Source organism: Dermacentor variabilis, chromosome 4 (assembly GCF_050947875.1).
Source record: "Dermacentor variabilis isolate Ectoservices chromosome 4, ASM5094787v1, whole genome shotgun sequence".
NCBI classification, from domain to species: domain Eukaryota; kingdom Metazoa; phylum Arthropoda; class Arachnida; order Ixodida; family Ixodidae; genus Dermacentor; species Dermacentor variabilis.
In genome coordinates, this window is record NC_134571.1 from 236,574,637 (window position 1) to 236,598,661 (window position 24,025).

A 24,025-nucleotide genomic window follows, 5' to 3' on the forward strand; every position below is an offset into this window, starting at 1 on the left:
TGTGGTACGCCTGATGTGACGAGTGTAATGTTTGAAGCGCGGTTATTAAATGAGACATACGGTAAGCGGTCAGTTAAAAATTTCTCAAACCATCTTAGGATATCAGGATGGAAATGCAAACGAGAAAGTTTTAGTAATAGGCGTTGATGTGCGATTTTGTCAAACGCTTTCGTCCAAAATTATGGCACCTGTTTGTATGTTACGTTCAAGATTAGCATGAACATTATGAAGAAATAGTGCAAGCTGGGTCTCGCAAGAACGGCCTCTACGGAACCCGTGATGTGACGGATGAAAGATGTTGTTAGCGTCTAGAAAGTTCATAATATGAGAGTAGATTACATGCTCCATGATCTTGTAGGGAACACTTGTCAATGAGATGGGGCGGTAATTTAGGGGAGAATTTTTGTTGTCCGATTTGTAGACTGGAGTAACCTTCCCCATCTTCCACTCGTCTGGCATGGTGCCTGTGGAAAGCGACTGTGAAAATAATAAATATAGAAACTCTGCAGAAATGTATTTCGTGTTTTTTGTAGTATAGAGTTACTGTCATCGATGCCAGATGTTGAACACAACTTAATTTTCTCTATCACAGGTAAAAGCCCACGTACTGTGAATGTGATGGCTGACATGTTGCATTATATATTTGTGGTTGGCGGGATTGGAAGTGTGTCCATTTCATTATTGAAGACTGAAGAAAACGCGTTGTTGAACATATTAGCGCAGGTTAAAGCTGTAACTCATTCACCCAGCTCGTTAGTAAGATTATTGATACGCGCTTCTTTCGTGTTTATCACCTGCCAGAATTCTCTTGGATTAGTAGGCAAAGTGTTTGGCAGGACATAGTGAAAAAAGATTCGCTTGGCATCTCGAATTCCGATTAAATACGCAGCTTCGACAGCTTAATATTTCTCTCACGCAACTGAGCTTGTCTTAACTTTAGCGTGGCGACAAAGGCGCTTTTTTATTTTCTAGTCGTTTTAAGGATCTCGTAAACCATGGTTTTTGTCGATTCGATCGAGTGGTTATCCTGGGAGTAAATTGGTCGTTAGTTCACATAGTTTGTTTTTTAAACAGCCAGTTATCATGAATCGAATGGTGATTAAATTCATCTGCAAAGGTAGAAAAGAATGCTTTTAATTCAGTATTTATAGCGCCATAGTTACCTTTGTCATAGAAACAAATTATCTTCTCGTGTATGTCGCGTGGTGGGGGAGCGAAAGTGAAGGCAGCATGAATAACTTCGTGATCACTAAGCTCACGAAGATATGTAAGGGATGTTAAGCTTTTAGGATAAGTGGTTAGTATAAGATCCAAAATATTGGCAGATGTCCCCGACACACGGGTTGGCTCCAGTACTAGCTGTGTTAAATTGTAATTTAAACACACTTATATAAAGTCACTCGCTTCAGTTTGATTTGTTAGTAAAGCAGTGCCATTGTGCCAGTTAATGTCGGGAAAATTAGCCTCCTAAAGGAGAATAATAGGATTGGGATGCTGTGAAGTAATTTCACTTAATATGTTGTTCAAGAGATTAGAAAAGTCCGGTTGATGGTGAGGGCGTCGATAACAAACACCTAGCAGTACTGTTTGTGGGGAACATTGACATTTTAACCACAGCGTTTCCATGTGGCTGTCAATGTTAACTCGTGTGCACGGCAATTGTTGGTTCACCGCAATCGGAACTCGTCCGCCACGTGCGTCCCTCCGATCGCATCGATAAACGTCGAAGTTGGGAAGATCGGCCAGGACTTCTGCGTCACTGATTTCTTTTGTAAGCCACGTTTCTGTTAGTATCAGTAAGTTACTGGCAGATGATGACATAAGGTTTGACACGTGCTCACGCTTTGGCAGAAAGCTGCGTAGGTTCGTGAAAATTACTCAAAAGACAGATTATTATGTGGGATGGGAGGGCGAGTTCTTATATTCGTGGGATAATGCGATTGCTATGCTGTTTCTTTGATGGTCTGTGATGTCTCGTCAAATATGTAGCGTTTAGTACCTATGTGCAATGTTTTGTAACGCATGAAAAGCGAGCGGATTTTGCTTTCGCAAAAGCAACAAGGTCTTGCGGGCGTTCTGTACAGCCGACACTGTGTTCAGTGCCTTTGAACTTACGGCCATTTGATAGGACAGTCTCTTTTGTCTTAAAGTACGTAAATTTAACAATTATAGAGCGAAGGCGCCCAGCGGTATGCCTCCCGAGACGACGTGCTTGCTCAATTTTGTTTGTATCTATGTTAATGTTAAGGTGCTGAGAGCACAGCTGGATTACGGCTTCTTCAGACAGGGAGAATGTTTCCGAGGGATTAGTATCAGAAACACCATAAAAGAATAGGTTATTTCTACATGACCGGTTTTCAGCGTCATCCATACGCCGTTCCAAGCAAGTGGCCAGGTCAGTAAAGTTAGTAGTTTCTGCTTTTACGGCTTCGATTTCATTTCGCAACGGGATGATGCTTTGGCAAAGTTTTTTCCACTACTGTCATTCAGGAAGTCAAATCGGACACCATCTTATTCGTTGCCAATAGTTGGTTCTTAATGCCTTTCATTTCTGCGATTATTTCTTTTTGGCCGGCTGATAGATTTTGCAGCTCTTTTAGTACAAGGCCAGCACTATCGGGACCCGGGTTAGACTCGTCGTCTCCTGACAAGAGAAGCAAGGACCGAATGGCACAAACACTCTCAACAGCAAAAGCGACACAGCACCGGGGGCTCGGCAGCTGCACCAGAAGATAATTGCTAGACTTCTTTGCGAAAAGAGAATACTTGTTACCAACCTGCGTGGCGAAGAGCAACGGGTTAGTTGTCTGCATTGAGGTACAGCAACCGAGCCCACACAGCGGTGTCGACAACCGCAGCAGCTTTATACTTGGCGGGAACCCTAGTGCCCGTGCCCATGGGACCTCCCACAGGGAATCCAGCATCGAGATGTCGCATGGGGGCGCTGACACAGATGAGGTCGCACAGTCGATTTCTATCGCGTAGGCGCCAGATGGCGTACAAGGTGACCACGTGCCGGTTTCATTGATGAGGGGCAGCAGCGCACATTCCACTGTCGTGTTGATAACCGGAGTTATCGGTGATGACAGCTGCTCGCAGGTGACGATAGCTACGAGAACCTGCGTGGCGAAGAGTAACGGGTTAGTTGTCTGCATTGTGGTACAGCAACCGAGCCCAGAAAGCGGTGTCGACAATCGCGGCAGCTTTCTACTTGGCGGGAGCTCTAGTGTCAGTGCCGATGGGACCTTCCACAGAGAATCCAGCATCCAGATGTCGCATGGGGGCGCTGACACAGATGAGGTTGCGCAGTCGATTCCTATGACGTAAGTGCCAGATGGCGTACAACGTAATCACGTGCCGGTTTCATTGATGAGGGGCAGCAGCACACATTCCACTGGCGTGTTGATAACCGGAGTTATCGGTGATAGCTGCTCGTGGGTGACGATAGCTACGAGCACCTGAGTGGCGAAGAGCAACGGGTTAGTTGTCTGCATTGTGGTACAGTAACCGAGCCAAGAAAGCGGTGTCGACAATCGCGGTGTCTTCAAATGCCTCCCGCAAAGTATAAAACTTGGCGGGAGCCCTAGTGTCAGTGCCGATGGGACCTCGCCACAGGGAGTCCAGCATCCAGATGTCGCATGGTGGCGCTGACACAGATGAGGTTGCACAGTCGATTCCCATGGCGTAGGCGCCAGATGGCGTACAAGGTGACCACGTGCCAGTTTCATTGATGAGGGGCAGCAGCACACATTCCACGGGAGCACACATTCCACGATAACCGGATTTATCGGTGATGACAGCTGCTCGTGGGTAACGATAGCTACGAGCACCTGTGTGACGAAGAGCAACTGGTTAGTTGTCTGCATTGTGGTACAGCAACCGAGCCCACCACAATAGGGGAACAATAGACAACAATAGGAACAATGGCAACATCACAATAGGGGAACCGAAAATTTGGTTGTGGGAAATCATAGTGTTTTTCTTTCTTTTTTTATTGTTTACCCTAGGCAGGATCGACATTAGGCAGTATAATAACAAGCGCTTGGTGGTGCAACCCACAGCGCCGTTCCAAAGGGGACGCTCATAACATCCATCCATCCGGGTCTGTCACTGACGGCAGCCGAAAGAATGCAGATACAAGTCGCCTGTTTTGCGTAACACGTGCACAGATAGAATTTACCTTGTCCCTGCCTTTACGTTGACACCGTAGTACCATGGCCTGGTGCAATGCAACGTGCTGAACTTTTGTGACAATGCCTTGAAAAAAAAAAGGCCAGGTTTCGTTCTCCTTGCGCGTGAAAAATGCGCGTAAACTTAGCCTTCCAACTATTTAGCGAGAAGGTACTAAAGGGGATTTTTTTCTATAAAGGTCATCTGGACAGGCACTTTGGGACAATGAGCCGAGGAAGAGCTTGTGAAGTTTATGGAAAGGTAATGATTTGTAATGACTGAAGAATACCATCGAGAGGCCTCCGACCACACTCACCAAGAGCAAAGTTTTTTGAAGAATTCATTGTATTCCTTGAAGAATGGGAAGAATACGCTGCCAACCATAGTGGTGGATTTCCTAGCCCAGGAACTGCCCTTGGACTGCGTGTGACCACAAAAATCACTCTGTTTCTTTTAGACTACTTAAGTAGCTCACTAGGCTACAAGTACTTGTTAACGGCTAATCTTAGTCTGGACAAGATGGAAAATACCTTAGGTGTCGTAAGGCAATCATTTAGTTGTAACGACCATCCTTCACCTGAACAGTTTTTAATAACAATAAACAGCCTGTCACTCTACAGTCTGGCAAGCCCTCCTAAAAATGGGAACTCACCAGGAGGCTTTGTAGCCGCACTCTTAAAGCTATCTGATGTTGGAAAACGAAAGGCTGACTACTTAACAGAAATTATTGGTGAACAAATGGCAATTTGGAGTGTGCAGAATTTGTGTTAGAAACACAATTAAGGGAAGCAACTGAATCATGACAACTGTGTCGAAAAGCACAATGACAGTAGGTTGGTATATTACGTAGTTGGCTATGTTGTCAGAAAGTCTTCAAAAATATTTCCGTGCCCAGAGTGTGTCTCTTGCCTTCGTATTTTGCCCCTACAAGCGAAACATTATGGAAACTCCATATTAACAAGATAGCTTCATCATGGAGGCTTGATCTACCCTTTCAAAGCTGTTGAGGAGCTTGTTTCTAATGCTGAGGGCACATTTACTGTGTATTTCATAAGGAATCAGCAAGTGGAGTGCAGTCAGCATGGGCAGAGCTTGACAACAAACATAATTAAGTTCTATGCATTGATGAGGCTGCACGTCCTTGTAAAAGCAAAGAACATGGAACGGAACACACAAAGGGAAAAGCAGACGCTCCTGAAAATGAGGCGATGCCAGTAGAACGATAGTCGCGAAAATGCTCACTCTTTTTGCACATACAATTCCTTCGTTGTGCAATAATAAAAAAAACTTGTATGATAGGCTTTGAAAGCGCTCATCACTGCTTTTGTATACAATAGTGCGCAAAGCTGTAATAAACTATACGCACGAGACGAACAGAATGCATTCTCCACATTTGTGGGCTGATTGGTGTCGCTTCTCCTGTCGAAAGAAAAAAGACTCCGTTTTATTAGAACGACAGAAAGCTGAGCTAGTTGGTAAGGATTCATTATGCGAAAATAGAAGTGAGGCGTGCAGACAGGACACAAGAGTTCGTGTTGTCCACTTCTCTACTCTTGTGTCCTGTCTGCACGCCTCACTTCTATTTTTGCATAATGAATCCGTTTTATTACAGCTGCTTGCGTAGCTTTCATCCCTCAGGTTAAAATGGCAGTGCAACAGAGACGAAGACGAGATACACAGAAACGCATGACAAGCGCACTTGTCTGTATTTCAGTTTCACTGCCTTTTGAACCAGCTATGGGCGAACTCACCCAAAACAAAAGTTTCGTTTCATCGGTCGTCGCGATAAGCGTGCTCGCAAATTTTGTAAGGTTGACGGGACCTCATATATTATTGCGTGCCTGTTTTCTCAACTTGCAAACAGTAGCGACCGGCGGAAAGCGCCGATCACTTGCGAGCGTCTGCTGCGCGCCGGAGCCCACAAGAGCACCCGCCTTGGGAGCAGCCAGGTGACGCTTATTTTTCGGGCACAGATACTTTACGAAATGAATTCCTCAGTAATCGAACATTGTTCCTGGCATAGCAAGGTCGCGATGACTGCGTATTGCCAAGTTTCCTGCTCTCTAATTACCGCTGGTCGCTTTTTATTTAGCATATTTGAGACGCACAGTACACCCCCCCCCCCCCCATGTGCAGCAGTAGTAACAAAAAAAGAGTAGTGGCTATTCCGCACATTCATACAGTGTCGCAGAGGCTTAAAAATGTTGCAAGTAGATATGATGTTAATGTTGCTTTCACTGCTCCCAATAAGCTAGTAAGATATGCGCTGCCGTACATGCAGAGGAAAAAGGAGCAGGTAAAAGGCAAAAAAAGAACTGATATTTGTTCAGTGCAGCACAATAAGAACAACAGTTTTACTGACTGCCGTATGGGTGTGGTTTATAAAATTCCCTTTAGCTGTGGCCAGTTCTACGTAGGGCAAACGGGACGGTGTATCAATCAGAGGCTAATGGAACATAAAAGGTCGTTAACCGGTGCATCGCCTTCTAAACTTTCCCTGTATTACCAAGATTGTAACTGCACGCCAGAGTTAGATGAGTGCGCGATATTGTACAGGCATAAGAATGAAGATACGCGTCTTATGGCAGAGGCATGGCATATTTATAATGGTGGAAGTGCGTGCGTAAGTCAGCCTTCGATTACTTTACATAAGGAAGAGATTAAGTGCCTTAACAGTTATCTCTCACGTAGACCGGCACATGTACCCGACTGACACGTGGTGATACATCCCATTCCTGAGCTTGCGCAGATGAGTTTTGTCTATTTATTTTTTCGCCTCAGTGCTCCCTTCAGTTGATAGTCGGCGTTCGTGTTGTCTACTTCTCCTCTTGTGTCCTGTCTGCACGCCTCACCTCATTTTTGCATAATGGAACAAGAGGAAGGCCGCACATATATATATATATATATATATATATATATATATATATATATATATATATATATATATATATATATATATATATATATATATATATATATATATATATATCTTGTGAGACGAGGTTTAGGCAGCCAGTCTCTTCTTTATTCTCTCGAGTGAGAGCCCCACCACCAGGGTCCAAAACGGTGATGATGAGTATGTACAGGTGAGAATATGAGGCGTATGAATAATGCTCACACTAATTTCCCCGCACGCGCAAGCGGCCAGCCAGGCCGTGACTTAGCCAGGAGGGGAACGCCGAACGAATCGTTTTAGGCGCGAAACGTGAACGATCTCCGAACCACGACAACGATGGTCGGAAGAAACGTCTACGGGAGTAACGCGATAGCTCACGGGGGATGTTTGTTCGTTAATAATATAAGGTCCAAGAAAGCGGGATTCAAACTTCTCGCACAAACCGGGTGTACGAATGGGCGTCCAAAGGAGCACTTCCTCTCCAGGACGAAAGGAGACGTCGCGACGAGAGATGTCGTAACGTTGCTTGCGATCTAGCTGACTGACTTCTGTGTTGAAGCGAGCGCGTTGACGGCATTCCTCAAGTCTCGAGACGAACTGTTCGGGTATACTGGCCGAGGTGTTAGCTGGGGCATTGAAGAAAGCGGCGTCGATGGTGAATGTCGGGGAACGGCCGTTAACTAGGTAGAAAGGTGAGTATCCCGTAGTTCGTTGGATAGCGGTGTTGTGAGCAAAAGTCACGAAAGGTAAAAGTTTGTCCCAGTTGTCGTGGTTTGGCCCGATATACATGGATACGGTGTCTTCACTTTTCGCAATCGAGAACACAAGTCAGCACTAATAACGGAAAGCGATGCACCTGTGTCAACCAAGGCTTCGATTCGGACACCTTCAACACACACCAAAAGTACATTTGACGGGCGCTCCGGAGGAGTTTCACGTTGTCCAAAAGATGCAGCTTTCCCTCCTGAAGCTGTACCATTTAGTTTTCCGGGCGGTGATCGGAGGACGAAGTAGCCGGTCGTAGAGGGGAAGAAGAGCGCCGCATCGGTGATGGAGAGCGACGACGCGGGAAACGCAATGAACCGGCAGTGTGGAAGTCCTGAGGAGATGGGGAACGTCGTGGATAATAATCGTAGTCAGAACGCCGACGTCGTGGTACAGGGCCAGAAAACTGATCCCTTTCAAAGCCGTCATAGCCACGTCTTTCATCTTGTTGACGGCGTCGGCAAAACCTGGAAATGTGGCCACGGATGCCGCAGTAGTAACAAACCGGTCGAGGTGGGCTCCATGCGTTATAAGACGGAACAGGCGATGGTCTTGCAGTGATAGGATTCAGGGACATGTGCGGTGCAGGTGCCTGTTGTGGTGGCTGCTGGGAGGGTGGCGCTATAGAGGCAACCTGAGCGTACGTTGGCGTATGGATAGGGCGCGGGCTCGTGATTTGCGGGCAGGTCACGGCAGCTAGCTCTTCCCTCACGATATGGCGTAGGCCGCGACCAGGGGGCATCAGATGGACCTCAGGAGGGTTTGGCGAAGCTTGGGCGTGCAGTTCCTCACGGATAATGGAGCGAATCAAAGCACGGAGCTCGCTGTCGTTGGACGCCTTGCAATCAGACGTGTCAGGGTGTAAGCGGAGCATATGAAGGTCATCGAGACGCTGACACGTGCTGATGATGTCGGCGACGGTAGTGGGATTCAGCACTACAAGAGCATTGAATGCCGCAGTCCCAGTACCCTTGAGCAGGTGGCGCACACGGTCACTCTCTGCCATCGAGGTGTTCACGCGGCGGCAGAGGGCGAGGACGTCCTCTATGTACGAAGTGTAGGACTCGCCTGAGTGCTGAACACGCTCAGCAAGCTTCTTCTTAGCGATATCGGAGCGGACAGACGAGTTCGCGAAAATCTGGCGTAGATGGTGTTTAAAGATGCTCCAGTTGACCAAATCGAGCTCATGATTGGAAAACCAAGTTTTCGCAACTCCGGTTAGGTAGAAGGCGACGTGAGCAAGTTTTGCTGATTCGTTCCAGTGGTTAAAGTCACTCACGCGCTCGTATAGCTCCAACCAGTCTTCAACGTCGTCGCCTGGAAGCCCAGCAAAGAGCGGTGGATCCTTCTGAGGGGTGGTGACTGTCCAAGAAGGGGTTCCCGCAGGAGTAGGCAAGGTGGATGTCGTGGTACTGGTCTGCTGGTCTTGCGACATGGTTGAGTGCAGTTGGTAGAGGCGGCGACCCGAGCGAAGCTCCAGGGATGTAGCGTAGGTGAAGCTGGAGAGAGACCGGGAGCGAGAGGGCGAAGGAACCGGACAGCACACTCCACCACTTGTGAGACGAGGTTTAGGTAGCCAGTCTCTTCTTTATTCTCTCGAGTGAGAGCCCCACCACCAGGGTCCAAAACGGTGATGATGAGTATGTACAGGTGAGAATATGAGGCGTATGAATAATGCTCACAATATATATATATATATATATATATATATATATATAGTAACAGATACGAAAGGCACGGACAAGAAGAGAAGAAAGAGACGACGAAGAGAACGAGAAGTTTGAGAGGCCGGGCTGCGCTGCGATCACGCTACCTCTACGTCTTCGTCCGATCTTCCGGCGAAGGGACGCGCATCTCTCAGTTGTAGAACGGAACTGGTCGGCGCAGCAGTTGGAATGGGCCGTTGTTCGTCTGCGTCGTGGGACATATTCAACTCCGGTGGATTCGGTGGGAGTCCAGCAAGGCGACGGCTCCGTCGAAGAACTTGTGGTTCAGCCTCCGTATTCGGGTGTCGATTACCCAGCACCTTCCACCACAACTGTTACGATGAGTTGCGAAGAAATGGATTTATTTACAGGAGATGGACGATGTTCGGCGTTCGTGTTGTCCACTTCTCTACTCTTGTGAATGTCTCGATTGACGGAATACCGACCATGGCGTTAGTTGATACTGGGGCGACTGTGTCTGTGATGAGCCTCGCTTTCAAAAACCGGCTAGGCCACAAAGTTACGTTTTCTTGGAACGACGATATTACCTTTCGTGGAGTAGGCGGCGAGTGGCTTCATCCCCTTGGTGTTTGTGCTGTGAGTGTTTTGTTGGCTGGGAAAGTGTTTGTGTCGGAATTTCTTGTTCTTTCTCGTTGTTCGCACGACGTTATTCTTGGTATCGATTTTCTTGAACAATGCGGCGCTTCCGTGGACTGTGGTTGTGGCGAAATCTCATTGAACAAGTTATTTATATCAGCACATTCCGAACAAAGCTTGGGTGGTGAAGACGGGGACACAGACACACTCGGTGTTCTTGATGAAGTGATTGCACCATCGTGGTGCCTGACGCCCGTTCGTGTTTCTACAACTACTGTTGATGCTGATTGTGTTGACCTTGTGATTAGGCCTCTCCGCATAAACTGTGCTAAAAAAATATACTTGTGCCCTGCTCTGTCGTGTGCATGACGAAAGGAGTCGCCACATTGTGGGCGCTGAACTGTTCCGCCACGCCGGTTGTCCTTCCTCGCGGTATGAAAATCGCTCTTTTCGATGAAGCCGCATGTAGCTCAATAGCGGCACTAACTACGGACGTCTCTACAGCTTGCTCTCCTTGCGATAATCGCCATTCTGAAGAGCTAATGCTTGGCATGATCAGCAAGGCTCCCGGTACATCGGAACGGCAAGCACTGGTACAAGTCCTTGCCAGGCATGAGGCTGCATTCGACTTCACGTATGGAGATGCACCCCTTCATTTACCGTCGTCCCGCGCTCGTCACAGAATACATACCGGCTCAGCACACCCCATCCGCCAGAAGCCCTACCGAGTGTCATCGTCCGAGCGCAAAGTTATTGCCGAGCAAGTCAAGGAGATGATGAACAAAGGTGTCGTTGAAGAGTCATCTAGTCCATGGGCAGCCCCAGTAATCCTGGTCCGAAAAAAAGATGGCTCCTGGAGATTCTGCGTGGATTGTAGACATCTAAACGCAGTGACGAAGAAGGATGTCTATCCACTCCCGCGAATCGATGACGTCATTGATTGCTTACACGCTGCTTCTTACTTCTCAACCATTGATTTGCGATCGGGGTATTGGCAAATACCTATGGACCCTGCCGACAAGGAAAAGACCGCTTTCATGACTCCACATGGCCTATTCGAATTTAATGTTATGCCTTTTGGCCTTTGCAATGCTCCTGCCACCTTTGAGAGATTCATGGACACAGTACTACGTGGTCTTAAGTGGGAGATATGGATGTGTTACCTCGATGATGTTGTAATCTTTGGCCGCACGTTTGAAGAACATAACGAACGTCTCAGCCTCGTTCTCGACTGCATTGAGAAAGCTGGACTGGTCCTAAACTCAAAGAAGTGTCGGTTCGGCGGACGTCAAACACTGGTCCTGGGACACTTAGTCGACAAGGATGGCGTCAGACCCGATCCTCGTAAGATTGAAGCAGTGAGCTCCTTCAAGCCGCCGCAGTCAGCACGAGAACTCCGCTCATTCATTGGCCTATGTTCGTATTTTCGTCGTTTTATTCCTCGGTTTGCCGACATCGTTTACCCGTTGACAAGTATTTTGCGACAAAATGGATCCTTCAATTGGACACCAGAGTGTGACGCATCATTCTCTCAACTGAAGTTTATACTAACGTCAGCACCCCTATTGCGTCATTTAGATCCATCTTGCCCGACTGAAGTTCACACTGATGCTAGTGGAATCGGCATAGGAGCGGTGCTTGTACAACGTCACAGTGGCGCAGAACATGTTGTCGCATATGCCAGCCGTTGTCTGAGCAAATCTGAACGCAATTATACGGTTACGGAACAGGAATGCCTGGCAGCCGTTTTCGCCGTACAAAAGTTTCGATGTTATCTTTACGGTAGACCATTCAAGATTATCACCGACCATCACTCTTTATGCTGGCTGGTCGGTTTGCGTAATCCCTCTGGTCGCCTCGCACGTTGGGCGCTGCGCCTTCAGGAATACGACTTTGTGGTATCGTACAACAGTGGCCGTCGTCACGCTGACGCAGACTGCCTCTCTCGGATTCCTCTTGCGACTACCGACTGCGATGCTGAGAATTTTGACGACTGTCTCGCTGGTGTTACTCCTACGTTCCCTGACGCGGCAGACTTTCAGCGAGAACAACGGGATGATGCTACCCTTGAGCTGCTTTTTGTCGCCGCCCGTACTTCTAAAGGCAGCGGTCGCTTTACTGTCCGTGATAAATTGCTGTACAAAACTAATTACTCCGGGCATGGAGCACGTTTTCTGCTTGTCCCCGAGAGTCTTCGCTCCGACGTTCGACGCGCCATGCATGACGATGTGACATCCGGCCATTTCGGCTTCGTACGAACGCTGCACCGCACGCAGGAGCGCTTTTACTGGCCCAAGATGTACGAAAAAACCAAGCGCTATGTCGCTAGTTGTGAAACGTGCCAACATCACAAGCGACCGACCACCGCAGCCCTGGGTCCCCTTCGGCCATTGACACCGCCCAGTACGCCGTTCGAGCAAGTAGGCATTGACCTTTTGGGTCCATTCCCGTTATCTAACAAGAACCGCTGGATAATTGTCTGCGTAGACCATCTTACACGGTATGCAGAAACTGCAGCCATACCGTCTTCCACCGCTGCTTGCGTGGCGGTCTTCCTGCTCCATTCCGTGGTCCTTCGTCATGGCCCACCACCTGTCATCATCAGCGACCGTGGTCGCCAGTTCACGGCTGATGCCATTGAAGAGTTACTTCGTTTGCGCACTTCACAGTTCCGTCATTCCAAGCCGTATCATCCACAGTCCAATGGCCTCGTTGAAAGGACAAACAGAACGCTGACTAACATGCTTGCCATGTACGTCTCCTCCAATCATAAGAACTGGGACGACGTGCTGCTTCATCACTTATGTATACAACACGGCGAAGCACGAAACCACGAACTATAGCCCATTTTATCTCCTGTATGCAAGGTTACCGCGAAGCCCTCTGGACACTTTCTTACCCTTCGTTCTGCACAGTGATGATTCCGTATCGAAGACTTTGTGTCTCGCCGAAGAAGCGCGTCGAATAGCTCGTCTTCGTACTCTGGCCTCGCAGTCGTTCGAAAGAGCAATACGACGACCGTCACGTACAAGTATCGCTGTACAAGTATGCAAAAAGGTGACTCAGTCCTTCTTTGGACACCGCAACGCAAGCGTGGATTGTACCAAAAGTTCTTGTCACAATATTCAGGCCCATTTGTAGTTGTGGACCGCCTGAGCGAACTCACTCATGTCATAGCTCGCCTACTGTGCAATGGTCGGCGATCAAGCAGAACTCAGCTGACTCATATTGCTCGCCTGAAGCCTTTCTACCCTGCTTGTCCATCCTGACTCGCCCCACGGGCTTCGTCTGCTTGCGGGGAAATGTAACAGATACGAAAGGCACGGACAAGAAGAGAAGAAAGAGAAGACGAAGAGAACGAGGAGTTTGAGAGGCCGGGCTGCGCTGCGATCACGCTACGACCATCGTCCATCTCTAGGAGAGCACGTTGTTGGGCGAGTCGGTCGTACGTACTTAAAGAAGGAAATTGCGATAAAAAAGACACGGACGAGTAAGGACATGGACGAGCGCCCGTGCATGTCCTTACTCGTCCGTGTCTTTTTTAGCGCAATTTCCTTCGTTAAGTAAATCGTCCATCTCCTGTAAATAAAACCATTTCTTCGCAACTCATCGTAACAATATATATATCATTCATGAAAGCGTGGCGGTAGACCAAAAGCATGGACTATTATCAGAAATCATGAAAACCTGAGATATACCGGCAGCTTCAAGAAACAGCGGCGGAAGACTCCATCTCTTACTCCTAGCCTAAGCAGATGTTCTAGCCTTTATGACCTCAAAGCCTCATGCTAGCGTGCGGGACGTGGCCGCCCAAGTACCAGTTTCCAAGTCATCAGTTTGGAGGATTCTAAATGACGGCGTTTCACCTGTACCACTCTAACCAGCACCAACGCTTAGAAGATAGGAACCTGTAGAATCATATAGATTTCTCTAATTGGGTCCTCACATAAGCCCATTATTCACCGGACTTTTTGAGCAACATCATGTGCGAAGATGAAGCCAGAAAAGTACGCATTTGGGCTGGTTGGTTTATGATTACGAGCAATAAAAAACAGCGCTAAACAACAGGACGAGTGAATGGACACAGACAACAGCGCTGACTAACAACCAAAGTGTCTTTATTCTTTCAGTCAGCATGTATATGCTCCGCCGCTACCTCAAACCACAGAATCAAAAGAATTGGGCATGCGCAGGGGGGATAGCAATTAATGTGATAGGAAGCCAATCTCCTTCGGAAGGAGAGAAATAGAGGGGAGGCTTACATATGCTTCGCCGCTAACATGAATGTGGAAAGCTTCGGAAAAGATGAAGCCAATTTTCGCAGAAACACCTAGGTAAATTTGCATAATGCACACTATCAGAGCTACTCCAATCTACATTGGGTAAGGTGCAATCGGCACCAGTGCCAGTGGTCGCTCAATGTGTTGTTTGGAATTTACGCCGGTGCTATAATCGGTTTCAACTTCTTGGATCACACACTGACTGGATAGCATTACGTGAACAAAATCCTTGAAGGAGCAAAGTCCCACTGTCACGTCTTCGACTTCTGTAGTATCAGCAAGATGAGGCACCCGCACACAGCAGCAGCCGAGCACGAAACTGGCTGGATGCAACTTTTCCTGCACAATAAATTGGAAGGCATGCACCTGTAAATTGGCCGGCTAGGTCACCTGACCTCTCTCCAGCCGATTTCTTTCTTTGCGATTTTGTGAAAGATCATGCTTACATGATCGAGACACACATCTGATTAGTTCAAGGCAAGGATAACGGACGTCTGCTGCAGTATTCCGGCGTTGGTCGTCAAGAAAGGTACTGAAGATGTGATAAAATGGACACAATACTGCGTAGCTACAAAAGAAGACCTATTCGCATAGGTCCTCCTATGGAACGGAGCTTACAAATTCATAGATAATAAGGGCACACTGAAATCTGTTTTCTTTCTTTCTTCCTTTTTTTTTTGCACTGACATGTTGATTGTCAGCACGGCTCATTTAGAAGTGGTATGTTTACTTTCTTGATCGATTTTGCCTTTTTCTATACACGTCGGTCGCTTCCCGGTCAGTTTATTTCGCCTTTATTTTTCGACACGAACCTGTCTTTGCAGCACGTACACACCTTTATGAAAAATATAATGGTCACTTTAATTTGTTTTTGGTCCAAAGCAAGTTTCTGGGGCGAAATATAGCTCCGCGTCACTTTTTCGATGCCGTGCGAGCAAAGCTGTGATTTTGAAACATTCTATGCCTATTAGATTTCTTTTCGCATTTCGTGCGTGAGCAGCGCTTCGGCCACGTTATCAAGGTGCTTGTGTTATTAGTGTGACCAGTCGGCCATGGGAGACGGATAAGTGCGACATATAAATGAGAGAAAGGAATAGCTGCGAAGCCGCGAAACCTGCTGTTGGTGCTCCTTCCATACCATTATGTCTCTTCGGATTTGCGACAGGCAATGCAGTTGCTTTCAATCAGCTTATTTGATGGCATTGCTATATGGTGCGGGTAGGAGCGCCCTCACATGGTATTTTTCATACTTCGTGAGGTTTCTTTGCCAGTCAGAAAAAAATTGTCTTCACAAGTTCAACCATGTCCCATCGCCACATGCATAAACCTCATCGCAATCAACTCCTGTCAGCCTCGGATAGTCACACACTACCTCAAACAGGGAATAGTTGCTCCCGAAGTTCAAGTCTTCCTGGGTGGCCTGGAACCTTCATGGTGACACGTCAAAAGGATGTACAGGATAATGAAGTCTGAGAAAGGGCGGCAGGCACGTAGGTACAACGACTGGCTTTGGATCCTGTGCAACGAAGGCAAGGATCAGGTTGTAGGCGGCCGAGAATTCGCCCAGTCCAAAAGGATTGCCAAACAAGTGACTGAATTCCTTTGGCAAAGGTCAAGAATAGGCCTTCCAAAGCGAAGTCGACGAAACATTCAGCCAACAAAAGTGACACTACTCGGTGATGTTGTGCTCCCAGACGACGTTAGGAGTCTACTTCAAAAAGGAACGAAGTACAGCTTTGAGCCGCCGTCCAAGAAGCACCAGCTCCTCGCTACGGCCCGGCGAATGGGAAACTGCGCTGGCGAGACAGAGCGGGATCGAGCTACCAGTGACGCGGTGGATACCCTTCTTCGGACCGTGCGTTCGAAATCCACCCCTAACCCACCCTTCAAGAAGTTAACGGGCTTCCTACGGCAAAATGACCTCGTCGCGGTACAGTTGGACAAGGAGGATGGCTTCGTCATCCTTTCCAAGGGAGCGTATGGAGAGAGGGCCATCAGCGCAATTGAGAAGAATTTCAAGGCCTTGGATTTCAACCACAAAAAGCAAAAAACCGATGCGATCAAGATGCTTGAAAACTTCAACCTGGATGCTCTTCGGAAGACGACCGACAGGGCTGAGGTAGGTGTCTTGGAAGTTTTTTTCTCCGGCAAGACCCAGAAACCTGATTGCCCCTTTAGGGCTATTGTCTCTGAGAAGAAGACATGGCAGATGCAAGCAGGGCACTACCTGAAGCGCCATTTATGCCAGTTACCCCTGGATGAGCCTTTACTTGTGCGGAGCTCTAGAGAAGTCGTGCTGACTTTAGAACAAGGAACTTGGAGCAATGCGTACGCGTTTTCACTGGACGTTGAAGACCTGTATTATGCGATTCCTCATGACGGAGTGCTCAGTGCCATTAGGAACAAAATCGAATACTTTGGTGAAGTTAGGTTCAGTTGTGCAACAGGAGTGAACAGTGGCCAGTTTTTAGAACTGTTAAGCTTTTATCTTCATTCCACTGTCGTTAGTTTCAAAAACCAACAATATGTACAACGCAAGGGCATTTGCATTGGATCGTCGCTCGCTCCCATTCTTTCAGACATCTTTCTCAGCGCCTTTGACAAGTGTGTAAACAGCATGCTGAATCAGTCATGTGCTCCTTCCATAATGAGGTACGTCGATGACTACCTGGTGGTTGTTAACGACGTTCCAGGGTCTAGGCTAGATGACACTGTAGAATCGATAATTAACACATTTAGAAATGCATCGAAGGCTCTAAACTTCACGTACGAAAGGCCTTGTGATAACAGCATTCGCTTTCTGGACCTCAATCTCACTCTGATGAACACGCATGTCTGTTTCGAATACCAGCCGAGGTTGAACAAGCAGCTAATTTCATACGACACTGCGCACTCCAAGTTAGTAAAACGAGGAGTTGCAATGACTTGTCTAAAAGAAGCGCTAAACAAATCTTGCAACCCCAAAATCGAAATCAGTTTCAATAACCAAGTTTCAAGGCTACGCCTAGCCGGTTTCCCTTCAGTATTGATCTCTAGCGTTTGCGATAAGCTTCTTCAAAAGATCAAACAGGCAAGAGAAGGCACTAACACAAGAAAGCCATTTGATAGGAAGAGATTACATGTGATTCCTTATTGGCACAGGGTGTCCCACAACCTCAAGAAGGTGGCACAAAGGCACAGTATCAATCTTCTCTTCAGTGCACCATGTAAGCTGGCCAAGATATGCCCTATGATGACAAAATCAAAACCCGAACCATGCTCTAAGAAACATGCAGCGCAGTACACTGCTTGCAAAAGTAATGTCGTATATGAGATACCCCTAAGTTGCCAACAGGTTTATATCGGTCCAACCGGACGGTGTTTTAATGAAAGGGCGCGTGAGCACAATTGGGCCGTAAATAACAATGCGGGGGGCCATCTGGCAGAACACTGTAAACGTCACAATTGTCGTCCGTATCTTCGCGACACCAGGTTTCTGGCACGGTCTAGAGATAGACTAGAACGGGAGATATTAAAAGCTTTTTACATTGCAAAGGCCGAGGGCACGTGTATTAGTTGCCCTTCAGTGACGCTTACCGAAAAAGAGATAGCTTTTCTAATGAGATAGGGAGGTCGTGATGTCACGATGGGCCATTCTTGCTTGCATCCATTTAAAGTCCTGTTTCGTCAAGAAACATTTAGTTGGAAGTAGCGCCTTGTCCGTCGTACATGTTGTTCTTTTAGTCCGCGGCTTCGTAGCGCTCTTTTCATCAACTATGCAAAACCAACTCGCCCACATCAAGCTTCTGCTGCTTCAGAAAAAAATTGTAAGCAATTATTAGTATGTCACTGAAAACGCCGCAGTTAGATGTCATTTTTGGGGTGGCTACAAATGCCTCATTGACAATTTGATAATTAAGACAGTACTTCTCCAGTTAGATAATTAATTGAAATTACTGAATGAAATCTCAGTAACGAATAAACTACTGGCAGCTACGCTGTACTGGAAACAATTTATTTATTTATTTCACGTACTTTCAGGGCCCGAAGGCGTTACAGAATGGAGTGGAGTCAAAAACAAAAGTAATGCAGTAAAAATACAAACAGAAAGTATTAACAAAAATATTAACAAAAGGCATTCTGAACAGCGGTCTTGAAGTTGGTAGAGTCAGTGATGAATGTGATCGATGCGGGACAGCGATTCCAGTCCGTGCTTGTCCTAGCGATGAATGAGTCACTGTACGGGTTTGTACGGCACAACGGCACCCCGACTTTAGGGCTGCGGTCAGTGCGGGCCGAAATATAAGACGGAAGGGTAAGAAGGGTTTCTTTTAAAAGGGGTGTGAAATGAAAAACTTTGTGAAAAAGGGAGAGATGGGAACATTTGCGGCGTGATGAAAGATCAGGTAGGTTAAGAGTTCATTTCATTGAAGAGATACTTGCATAGCGAGAATAATTAGATAAGACAAAGCATGCACCGCGGTTATGAATACTTTCTAGAGTAGAAACTAATGAAGACTGAGTTGGATCCCAAATCGCTGAAGCATACTCCAATTTGGAGCGAACAAAAGTTTTGTAAAGAGTGAGCTTCAGGGAAGAAGGGGCAGAGCTAAAATTATAGCACAAGTAACCAAGCATGCCGTTAGCGTGATTATTAACATAGGTAATATGCGAGTGCCAAGAAACGTTATTTGATATGTGAAGGCCGAGATACTTGTAAGAGGTAACTGACGTCACATGTGCACCATTAATGAAGTTTGTGTGCGTGGCAGCGTTACAAGATATTCGCATGGCCTTGCATTTATTTGAATTTAGTTGCATGCACCAATTAGATCACCACTCAGTTACGCGGGAGGTCGTCCTGCAGCTCTTGGGAATCTGAAGTATTAGTAATGTTACGGTAAAGAACACAGTCGTCCGCGAAAAGCCTTATGGAAGAGCAAAGAACGCAGTTCGGAAGATCGTTAATATAGATTAGAAAGAGAAGTGGAGCCAGGCTGCTGGTACGTTAGAAAACCGAGAATTGCAGTGATTAGCATTTACAAACTGCATCCGGTTAGAAATAAAATGCACTACGTTTTCTTCGCGTAACACAACTGCTCTTTTTTTAAACCCATGGTGTAGTACACTTTGTAACCGAAATGAGGTCAAGCCGGATTAAATCGAAATTATAATCAACAGCAGTCATGCGCAGCGGCGCTTATACTCAGACTCACAGAAAAAGAAATAGAAAGAGAGAGAGAGGCTTAAGTTTCGCCAGAGAGGCAAAGCAGTATTAGCGACAGCCAAGTATGCGACAATTACAGAGGAAATATTACGCCACCAAGAGGACTCAGACTGTGAAATTGAACTGTCTCCCACTATGAGGTCTTGTATATACTCATAGAAAGTCGTCACTTTAGCGCTCAATTCTCTCAGGTGACATGAAATCTTTTCAACAGTAAGATTATATATATATATATATATATATATATATATATATATATATATATATATATATATATATATATATATATATATATATATATATAAATCCCCCGTTATCCTACAACATACATTAAATTCTCAGTTTTTCAACAACCAGTATGGGCACAACAGTACTCCCTTCAGCCACTGAAAGCCGTGTCGGTGCAGTAGTTGTTCTGTGTATATACCTGCGTGCATAGACGGATAGCTTTCATTTTCCAGGGACGGGGGCTTCGGCCCGACTAGCTTTTTGAACTCCATATATATATATATATATATATATATATATATATATATATATATATATATATATATATATATATATATATATATATATATATATATATTGTTGCGCGTTCTAAAACAGTTCTATTGAATTAAATAAAAGTTGAAGCACAATTCAGCAATGGTTATGCCTGCTGGTTGCTACACAAAACGCTCGACCTAGGCCGCTTCGCGCCATGTTTTCCTTATCTTTCAGGGCGGTTATACTGACACGTGTACTTATCTTTATTAGGCAACCACGTTTCGCCGCCTAACAAATGTAATCGCACAGCGTGGGACGCGCCTGCATGTACCCGAAGTTTCTGGAAAGTTATCGATGCTTCTATCCGCTGCCTGTTGTCGCCGAACCTTATGTTATCTGATTTCATCACCTGACGCGAATGGTGTAGAACTTTGTGGAAGGCACGCGGGTCCGAACGATTAGTCTGGAACATTCGACGACTGCTCTATAAAAGCCGACGCGCTTGACCCGCTGATCAGATTTCCGACGATCGCCGACCGTGTTCGCCGCTATCGTTGTGCTATAAGTGTAGCCTGTTTTTGTGGGCACAGGTTCGCCCAATAAAAGCTAGTTTTGTATTCCACCGTATTGCTGTTTTCTTCACCGTCACTACCACGTGACATCTGGTGGAGGTGCTTGTGCGTTAATGTACCGAACGCCCCAGCAAAGCCCGAGGACAGAACTAACATCGCCCAAGACCAGCGTGCTAGCCGCAGACTGCACGGACTGCCCCCAGAGCTCGGACTTCTACCTGAGACGACAAAGAAGATCGTGGTCAAGACAACCCCAATGGCGGCCCCAGCGTCCGCCGTTATCCTACAACAACCTCGGGACCCACCAACCTTCCACGGAGCAGCGACTGAAGACCCAGAATCATGGCTGGAGACCTACGAACGAATCGCGACATTCAACAACTGGGACTCCGACGACAAGCTGCGGCATGTCTACTTCGCCTTAGAAGACGCCGCCAGAACGTGGTTTGAGAACAGGGAGTCAACCTTGACAACGTGGCACCTGTTCCGTAGCGGCTTCGTGCGCACCTTTACAAGCGTCGTGCGCAAGGAAAGGGCCGAAGCTATGCTGGACGCCCGAGTGCAGCTACCAAACGAGAACGTTGCCATCTTTACGGAAGAAATGAGCCGTTTGTTCCGCCACGCCGACCCGGATATGGCCGAGGAGAAGAAAGTCCGCCTACTGATGCGTGGTGTAAAGGAGGAACTTTTCGCCGGAATGGTAAGAAGCCCACTGAAAACCGTCGAAGAGTTTCTTCGTGAGGCGACGAACATTGAGAAGACACTCGAGATCCGAAACCGGCAATTCGATCGCCGCACGAACTCTACAAACTACGCCAGGGTTCAATCACTGGCTACCGACGATCTACGCGAGACTATCAGAGCGGTCGTACGGGAGGAGCTGCAGAAGTTCTACCCAAGGACGCAGTCCCAAGTGGATCCAATCGCTGAAATCGTCAAAGAAGAGGTTCAGCGATCGCTTGGAGTCCCTGAGGTGCAACCACGATCACCGCAACCTCAGCCGGAAGCGATAACCTACGCCGCCGTCAAGGTCCCGCTCCGCGTCAACGTCAGGGCCCAGGTACGGACACACTGGCGTCAAAACGCGCGCGGCACGCCGCCGGTGGCAAGAACGCCGCGCGGCAGAGAGGCCACATCGGTTGTGCGCGCGGCGGCCGCCGTGGAGTCACGTGACAGCGCTGATCTCGCCTTGTCTCGAACTGCGCAGGCATAGGCGCGATATCGCGGTTGTCGCGCGCTTTTTCCTTGCTCGGTTAGCAGATACCAGCTCCTCGTCCCTCGTCATCTACCGCGCTGATCGCGTTGATTCCTGCAATGGCAGATGCAGACGACGACGTTCTGACGACGCGCTGTTTGTCGCGGCTGGCTCGGAGCGCTCGGTCGTCGATCGCGGTTCCGCCGCCGCCGCTGGAAGTTAACTTCGGCAGCAGCCAAGAGGTGGCGCTTAGGAGAAAGCCCGGACGTCTCTCATTGGTTCGCGGCCCGCGGCAAGCCGCCGAAAATGGCTCCTCGACCCATCCTCTGCGCGGCAGACCAAACCGCTTCCGCGGCAGGTTTCGCGGCACGCGGCGCGCCGCCGGCGGCGTGCCGCGCGCGTTTTGACGCCAGTGTGGCCGTACCTTAACGCCACAATTCCGTCGTCCACCGCCGCCGCCGCCAGCACGGCCACCCGTCGCCCAGCGCAGCTACGCGAGGAAGACGGACATTTGGCGAGCCCCCGACCACCGCCCGCTCTGCTACCACTGCGGCGAAGCCGGCCATGTGTACCGCCGATGCCCATACCGCGACCTGGGTCTGCGAGGGTTCGCCGTCGATGCACCGCGCCCTCGGGAAGGTGAACGCCCTCGCGACATCGCCGACTACCTCGCCGCTACTCAGTGGAGCCCTCGACGACCGTCCCGTTCGCCGTCACCAGGCCGCTACCGGTCGCCGCAGCGCCAACCATACGCTGGCCCAGCCCGGGACCGGTCAGCGAGCCCATATCCGGAAAACTAAAAGCAGCAACCGATGGAGGTGCGGTTGCTGTTCGTCGAACTGACGAAGATCCTCCGCCGCCGACGAAGAGGACGAAGAGACCATCCCGACATAATAACGACACGCCGCCGTCCCGACGAAGTCAGGAAGCCAAGACTACACCGACGAAAGACTACTTGACGACGCAACGTTTCAGCTTCAGTTCAACACGAGGCAGCCGTGATCCGACGCCAAGACCTAATTGCAATGCCAGACAAAGACACACTGACCTCGACGTGCTTCTCGACGGCCACGCAGTCACCACCTTAGTAGACACAGGAGCCAATTACTCCGTCATGAGTGGACCCATCTCCGCCCAGTTGAAAGTTAAGACTGCGTGGGAAGGCCCTCGAATTCGGACCGCTGGAGCGCACCTCCCCACGCCGACTGGAATCTGCACGGCAAGAATTACAGTTCATAACCGCACTTACCCTGCCACCTTCGTTATCCTCCAACAGTGTTCACGAGACATCATTGTCAGCATGGACTTCCTGAACCAACACGGCGCAATCATCGACCTGAAGTCGAAGTCGATAACGCTGTCGGAAGATCGTGCGATACCGCCGGAGAGCTTTCGTAGTCACCACGCCTTAAGCGTGCTTGAAAGTCAAGTCAGCATCCCGCTCCGCTCCAGCATTGTCATTTCCTTCGGCACCAAAACACCTGCCGACGTAGAAGGCGTCACCGAGGGTGACCAATGTCTATCACTAGACCGTGAAATTTGCGTCGCAAGAGGGATCGCCCGACTGCACGGATGAAAAACTAAAGTGTTGCTGACAAACTTCAGCCAGGAGTTCAAACTCATCAAGAACGATCGCGTACGATCTAGGAAATTCTGGAAACCAGTAATACGCTTGTCCTCTCTGATTCTGCCGCATCTACTCCGACGACCATAGTTCCTGAACCAGACTTCAACATGAATTCAAGTCTCCCCATGATTAAGCAGCAAGAGCTCAGAAGTCTGCGCCGACGATACAAAGGCTGCTTTTCGACGTCATCGAGGATTCGACAAACACCAGTCGCAAAGCATCGCATAATCACCGAAGAGTGCGCTCAACCACTCCGCCAGAACCCTTACCTATATGGCAGGCCATTCAAAGTCGCCAGCGACCATCCCGCCTTGTGTTGGCTGGCGAATTTAAAGGACCCTTCGGGACGGCTGGCATGGTGGAGCCTAAGACTGCAAGAATATGATATCACTGTAACCTACAAGTCCGGACGAAAACACTCTGATGCCGATTGCCTATCACGCGCCCCCATTGACTCGCCGCCGCAAGATGACGAGGACGACGACGCCTTCCTTGGCATATTAAGCACGGAAGACTTCGCTGGAC

The 24,025-nt window shown here is 48.2% G+C and overlaps 1 protein-coding gene across 10 annotated transcripts in view; it reads right to left on the reverse strand.

The window, feature by feature from the left end:
* The window catches only part of LOC142580219 (DENN domain-containing protein 2D-like), a 674,834-nt gene that overhangs the window by 16,683 nt on the left and 634,126 nt on the right, over positions 1-24,025 (reverse strand). For 5 of the 10 annotated variants that reach the window (XR_012827652.1, XM_075691120.1, XM_075691130.1 and 2 more), the window contains one exon: positions 22,922-23,085. The exons of 3 other annotated variants lie outside the window; for them this stretch is intronic. Coding sequence is in view for 6 of the 7 variants with exons in the window: in XM_075691120.1 (XP_075547235.1) it covers positions 22,958-23,085 (128 nt within the window). In the remaining variant the exon portion in view is untranslated. Of the gene's footprint in view, positions 1-14,247; positions 14,754-22,921; positions 23,086-24,025 lie in introns of those variants that run through there. 2 more of the 10 variants (XM_075691122.1, XM_075691123.1) reach the window with 2 other exon arrangements.